This window comes from Cynoglossus semilaevis, chromosome 8 (assembly GCF_000523025.1).
Source record: "Cynoglossus semilaevis isolate Cse_v1.0 chromosome 8, Cse_v1.0, whole genome shotgun sequence".
Lineage (NCBI taxonomy): Eukaryota > Metazoa > Chordata > Actinopteri > Pleuronectiformes > Cynoglossidae > Cynoglossus > Cynoglossus semilaevis.
Genome location: NC_024314.1, coordinates 4,528,298 through 4,535,312, shown reverse-complemented (window position 1 = coordinate 4,535,312; position 7,015 = coordinate 4,528,298). Strand labels below are relative to the sequence as shown.

At 43.1% G+C, this 7,015-nt stretch overlaps 1 protein-coding gene across 4 annotated transcripts; it reads left to right on the top strand.

The window, feature by feature from the left end:
* On the top strand, positions 1-7,015 carry acsl5 (acyl-CoA synthetase long chain family member 5). 4 transcript variants are annotated; one of them, XM_008314128.2, is made up of 22 exons: positions 1-156; positions 1,226-1,315; positions 1,651-1,819; positions 1,924-2,035; positions 2,243-2,307; positions 2,394-2,495; positions 2,572-2,671; positions 2,905-3,083; positions 3,178-3,210; positions 3,290-3,341; positions 3,725-3,798; positions 3,881-3,958; positions 4,050-4,184; positions 4,270-4,404; positions 4,481-4,576; positions 4,935-5,007; positions 5,171-5,259; positions 5,591-5,707; positions 5,846-5,989; positions 6,070-6,171; positions 6,377-6,448; positions 6,786-7,015. In XM_008314128.2, exons 3-22 carry the CDS (start codon positions 1,664-1,666, stop codon positions 6,921-6,923), a joined length of 2,052 nt encoding a protein of 683 aa, XP_008312350.1. In that variant the 5' UTR covers positions 1-156; positions 1,226-1,315; positions 1,651-1,663; the 3' UTR covers positions 6,924-7,015. The 4 variants fall into 4 exon arrangements, with proteins under 4 accessions (XP_008312350.1, XP_008312348.1, XP_008312351.1 ...); XM_008314126.2 differs by having other exon boundaries at positions 1,638-1,819; XM_008314129.2 differs by having other exon boundaries at positions 1,226-1,327.

Genomic DNA, 7,015 nt, shown 5'->3' with positions numbered 1-7,015 from the left:
TGCTCTGGGCTGAGGCACTCACTCACACCTGTGTGCTGTTGAAGGTGCTAATGAAGACAGGTGGGCAGATCCTACATTAGATGGTGTTGCTGGATTCAGCTGTGCTGTCGCCAGGTGATCAGCTTGGCCCCAAACTACTGGAGCTAATCCCTAGAGGTAACGATATTAAAGCTTCTTCTAATGAACCTCTGCTGTAACCACTGACCAGGAGAGTCGGAATATGTACACCTGATTGTTTTAGGCTAAAATGGAGCTCAAAATTTGGATGATAATGACAGACCACAGCGCAATCATTTACTGAATCTCAAATAGAAGTTATTTTATCATTATGGATAATACAACAATTGGAGGCACAGTTGTCAAAGTGCTGTCTTTATTTTCAAAATGTTAAACTCTCTGTCTGTCTCTGTCCAACAAATAAGCAAACACTGTACAGTGAAGGCTTTATGTCTGTGCAGCCTGTCTCATAAGTTCCTTATCTTGTTGTTAATGTACTGCCTGAACGTTTTCACTGTCATTCTCCTTGAAAAGGTTAATGATGGAGTATAAACTGACTGTGGTGCTGTCATTGTCATTTTCCTCTCTGTTCTGGGATTACACAATTCAGAGCACTACAAGAGCAAACCCCAGGTTAGATTTGTTTGTATAGAAGATTAGGAAGGTGAAGACAAAAATATAAAAAGTAAAAGTGTTTTTAAAGCAGAATGTGCAGCTGACATTGATGTACTCTACTTAATCTGAAATCTCCCACTAAAGCTGGTCGTTCAGAAACCAGTTTAAAGGCAAAGCACTCAATTCAAGTCACATTTGTCCATGTTCCATGAATCTCCACCAGAATGGTTTTTGTTTGTGCATTCACTTTTTTAAAATATGCAGACTTTGTACGTGATAATCAGCCGATAAGAATATTGACCTTTCATCAGCTGAAGCATCTTGGCCTTTGGACAATGTTTTTGGAGAAAACCAAAAATATGTTAGTTCTAACTGAAATGACTGGTAGGTAGAGATGGTGTGTGTGTGTGTGTGTGTGTGTAATTTTTTTATTTTTAAATCCTAAATGACTTGTTGTGCAATACACTACTGTAGGATTGTACAGTGTTTGGTCTGTCCAAGCTCATTCTTCTTGTTTTTATCAGTGGAAGTGATGATGGCCAAGGTTCAAAGGTCTCCACTCCTCTATCAGCCTGTGTTTATGAACATTCATTCTGTGTGTGTCTCCCTTCAGTGGAGGATCTGTTCTGGTACACACCCCCACACACACACACTAGCCTGTTGACCACAAGCTGACAGCAACAACTGAGAGGGACCTGAACTGGTGAGAATCAGGGTAATCCATCCTTTAATTCTGCCTTGTGTTGCTGTTTAATTGTGTCATGTGTCATTTGATGTAGCCACGATGCGTGCATGCATGTTCATGTTTATGCTTTATCTTGTTAATAACAAGTGCAGGCCTGCTGTTTCACTGCCCCCACAGTCAGTCTGTCTCCAGATCCATTATAATCTTAACTGTTGCACAAGTGCTGTTGACTTTGACCCCCAGTTGGGGTCAAAGATGACTTGAAGACTGCCGAGGCACTCACTGTTGCACAATGTGATTTTTAAAGAGCCAAGTGTTTGCAAACATGACCCTTCCTCAGTCTGTGTGTGCAGCAGCGTTGGTACCATGGACCTCCTCTTCCAGGTGCTCTTCTCCCCTCTTCCCACCCCGGCCATCGTCTCCCTGTTTGCCCTGGCGGCTGCTGTCCTCTTCTACCTCAACACGCGGCCCTGTCCAATCCACACTCCGGTTGACCTGAAACACCAGACTGTTGGGATCAAGGTAAGGACTGTGGACCTGTTTCCCACAGAAACATGTGCTGAGAGAAGAAAAGGTGGAACACTCGGCCGTTGTGTGAGGACGGTTCTTGTGCTTCATGTTCTCAGGATGGAGCGAGGAAGACTGCTCTGCTGGAGGATAACAACAACCTGGTGGCCTACTGTAATGACGACGCAAAGACTCTGTATGAGGTTTTTCAGAGAGGGCTGAAAGTGTCAGGTGACGTTTAAATCAAAGTTTTTCAGCAAGTAAATCTATTTGTATTTCATTTTATCTAATGTGTTCAGATGTAATTCTTCTAGTTTCCAGTTTAAGGATTGGTGGCATAATCATCAAGACTTTTCAAGTAATTTTAGTGGCCACAATGTGGCGAGACCATTTAAAATAGTTTCTTATTCAGAAACACTGTCCTTGTCGTATCTGCAGGAAATGGTCCATGTTTGGGCTACAGGAAGCCAGGAAGGGCATACCAGTGGCTGAGATACAAACAGGTGAGAATGACAAACACAGTTGAACAAGTGAAATGATATCTATGAGTTACTGCTGACTCTGAACATCCTCCTTCATCTCTCTGAAGGTGTCCGACAGAGCAGAGCAGCTGGGGTCAGGGCTCCTTCATCAAGGTCTGAAACCAAACAAGGACACTTTCATTGGCATCTTTGCTCAGAACCGACCTGAGGTAAGTCACATATGGAGTCTGGTTTTTATTTTGGCGTTAATTAACTGTCTTAATGAACTGACACTGGTCCGTGCAGTGGATTATTGGTGAACTGGCCTGTTACACCTACTCCATGGTGGTTGTCCCCCTGTACGACACCTTGGGTCCCGAGGCGCTTGTGTTCATTATCGACCAAGGTAATTGGAGCTTCTCTCTGCACTTCTAACACTAACGCTAATTTAATCTGAGTCCACTAAATCTTTGGTTGACTTCAGGGGTTTGTATCAAGTGTCTTTATCTCCTGTTTTTTTTTTTTTTCACACTGTAGTCATCATTTAGCTCTTGGTGACACTCTGGGAGTTTCACTAATGTTGATCAGCAGTGTTGAGCAACTATTGATCTGCTGATTTTGATATTTGTTTTCTGTCAGCGGAGATCTCCACTGTGCTCTGCGACAATCAGAAGAAGGCAGAAACACTGCTGCAGAACCGTGAGAACGGTCTGAGTTCTGTTCTCAAAACCATCATCGTCATGGACACCTTTGAAATGGAGATGGTTGAGAGAGGAAAAAAAGTGGGAGTGGACGTTGTGTCCATGCAGGAAGTGGAGGTGACACACTGACCACCAATAATAATAAAAGTAATAATAATCTTCGACAGAACCTGAGGCTTCACTAACTTATTTAATCATGTTTTTTTGGCAGGAACTGGGGAAAAACAATCTTCAAAAGCCAGTTGTAAGGATTTAAAAACTGTTAATTGTTTCATATAACTTAATTTAGTGCTGTTCTAATCAGTTGATTCATGTCTCTGTAGCCACCAAAGCCAGAAGACCTGACCATTGTTTGCTTCACCAGTGGAACTACAGGTGAGCATATGTAATTTTTTTTTTTTTTTTTTGTCAATTTGACAGTTAAACTCGAAGTCACTACGTGATCCAGCAGAGGGTGCTCAAGTAGCTGCTTTACTTTATATGGACCTAACTTTAGGCTAGTATAATAGCAGCAGAGCTAAACTGTGAAGACAGTAAACACACTGAGGAGATCATTAGACAAAATGGTATTCAACCTATGGTACCGCACCTGGGTCATGACCTGCTATTTTAGTAACACTGCACCAGTCCATCTAATACAGCCTAAGAGCTGCTGATAAAGTGGGAAAAATGCAAAATACACAGCATTTATCATATACGAGTCACTATGAAATGTATTTTTACTGAAGTTTAAACTGCAAAATATGGTTTGTTCTCAGGGAACCCCAAGGGAGCGATGCTGACTCATGAGAACGTGGTCTCTGACGCTGCAGGTGTGGTGAAAAGCTTTGAGGTGCCTGCATTTATTTGTTTTTGTATAATAGAACAGTTGGTGGGTTTTGAACCTTCAGTTGCTGACACGTTGTCTCCCTCAGACATCAATTGTCCCATCAACTCAAGATATCAGCATCTCATTCCTGCCTCTGGCCCACATGTTTGAGAGAGTCGTCCAGGTGAGAGCTGAGAATCAGAGAATACAGTCTATATGAACAGGTCAAAGTGTCTCCTCACCGTTTAATTTATTTATTTTTTCTCCTCTTGCAGACCGTAATGTACGGTGCAGGAGGAAGGGTGGGATTCTTCCAGGGTGACATCAGACTACTTCCTGATGACATGAAAACCTTACAGCCCACCATCTTCCCAGTAGTTCCCCGACTACTCAACCGTGTCTATGACAAAGTGAGTACACCAAAGGAGATCCATCCACAAGTTGAAGTTTCATGTTTGTTGCTGAGGTCATTTTTGTTCCCGACAACTCCTGCAGGTCCAGAGCGGTGCATCGTCTGCTTTCAAGAAATGGCTCCTGAACTTTGCCGTCGAGAGGAAATACGCCGAGGTCAGAGAAGGCATCATCAGGAAGAACAGCCTGTGGGACAAACTCATCTTCCACAAAGTCCAGGTACAGAGTTTGTGTTTTAAAGCGGTTGACACAGACCATCATACTGAGGTCTTTAACTGTGGCTGTCTGTCTGCAGGCGTCTCTGGGCGGACATGTGCGGGTCATGGTGACTGGAGCAGCTCCCATTTCTCCCACCGTCCTGAACTTCCTGAGAGCTGCTCTGGGATGTCAGGTTAGAAACATGGACTCCTCTGTGGTGTCTTTGTTTGGAGGCAGCTGAAAGTGCTGACATGTCATGTTTACTTAACCTTCAAACATAAATTAATTGAATTCAGGACTTTTGGATGTAAAGTCTCTTAATCTCTTATTAAAAATGCAGCTGCTCCTCCCTATATAATCTCCTCATTTGAAATCGGCCTGCTGATTAATTGTCTGAACCTTTGTGAACTGAGATCTGCAGGGAAACACTGATACACTAATGCTTGTTTTGGGAGCTGGACTTGCACAACAGTGTGTGTGTGTGTGTGTGTTTGTTGTCATGATAACCTGGTCACACTGCTCTAACTCCACTTTCATTTGACTGCTGCTAGATCTTTGAGGGATACGGGCAGACAGAGTGCACAGCCGGCTGCACCTTCACCACGTCGGGTGATGCCACTTCAGGTACGTAGTTCAGAGGTCACCTGAGTTCACAGTCCACTGTGCTCTGATAGGGCCGCAGCTTTGCCCTGTAAAGGTCCTGCGTCACACAGATGAGCCGTCAGTGCTGTATGCACAGTGTTTGGAAAGTCATTGTTCAGTAGTGACTGGAACCTTGTCTCCACAGGCCATGTTGGAGTCCCGCTGCCTTGTAATGTTGTCAAGTTGGTGGATGTTGAAGAAATGAACTACTTTGCATCGAACGGTGAAGGAGAGGTCAGAGAGGTTACAGATGATGCACTAAAAATCGAGACATTTGGAACAAACCCAGATCAACAACATGTCACATTAACAGCAACAAGATGGTTTTTACCTGAGCATTCTAAGAGATTGGGGGGGGGTGGGGGGGGGGGTTAAATATGGTACGTTGTATTCACTGTAGGGTTTTACAGGTGGAGTTTTTTTTTTTTTTCCCCTCTTAATATTCCCAAACATGTACGGAGTTTCACATGGACTGATTCTTAAATTTTTCCAAATGAAGTTATCTAAAATCTATTCACCGGAACTTCTTATCTACTAATTATCATATGTATGCTGTTTAATTCAGGTCTGCATCAAGGGTCTAAATGTATTCAAAGGATACCTGAAGGACCCAGAGAAGACAGCAGAGGCCTTGGATAAGGACGGCTGGCTCCACACTGGGGACATCGGGAAGTGGCTCCCGGTAGGAAATTACGAGAAAAACATTAGGTTTCTGTAACAGAGTTAAGAAATAGTGTCAAGAAAAAAAACTCAAAAAAAAAAAAAAAAAAAAAAAAAGAGATATTACTAAATCCTTCACCGACCTGACATGTTTTTACAGAGTGGAGTTCTGAAGATCATTGATCGCAAGAAGAACATCTTTAAGCTAGCTCAGGGAGAGTACATAGCACCGGAGAAGATAGAGAATGTGTATGTACGCAGTGGACCTGTGGCCCAAGTATTTGTACATGGAGACAGTCTGCAGGTACATTTTTACCAGGCACATGTTAACACATTCTTCCTGTACATATGCAGTACATTTGTCTGTTATTTTTTCCTCTGTAGTCTTGTCTGGTTGCTGTTGTGGTCCCTGATCCTGACGTTCTGCCAGACTTTGCCAAAAGTCTTGGGTGTCAAGGCTCCATTGAGGAACTCTGCAAACGCACAGTAATGTTTAAATGCCATAACTCTTCTCAGGCACAATAGAACCCACAGTACAGTAATAAAAGGCCTCACGTTACTGGTAGTGTTCTGCGAAGGCAGGAGTGGGACCTGTCAGTGTGCTTCATTACATCCACACGTTCTACTACATCTACAGTCACAACACCTGCTGAGGAGCATTAACTCAATTTAACTCCACTCTTCCTGACAGGAAATTAAGAAAGCCATTCTGTCGGACATGACCAAACTGGGCAGAGAAGCAGGCCTCAAGTCATTTGAGCAGGTAATGGTTCTGTCTGAGTTCTACAGCTGGGAGCAATAGTTAGTTTACTGTTCAAAAAATACTCTTGGTATAACTGTCCAGCATCTGCTTCCTGAGAAAAACCCTAGAATTGATGCCATTTCCCTAATGTGGTGAGAGAGGCTCTCCCTCTAGTGGTCATAATAAACAGTGTCATAAAAACGAGATATTTGAAAACTTTAGACCACAGTCACGCTTTCATCCTGCTGTTTTCTGTTATTTTATTTTATTTTTTTAATGTCTGATATTTTAAAACCCTGGTTTTACTACTGAAAGCCCTTGTGGCCACTATTTTGACCCTTCTTCCCCCTTCCTGCAGGTGAAAGATGCCCACCTCCATCCAGAACAATTCACCATTGAGAACGGTCTGCTAACTCCCACACTGAAGGCCAAGAGAGCTGAGCTCAAGGCTCTGTTCCAGCCACAGATTGAAAAGATGTATGCTAATATCCAATGAAGTAACCAAACCCACACCACTAACTTAAACCTGCTGCAGTTGAAACATTTCACTCCTGGAGTCGTTGTGATTAAAAACATGAGTAAAACCCA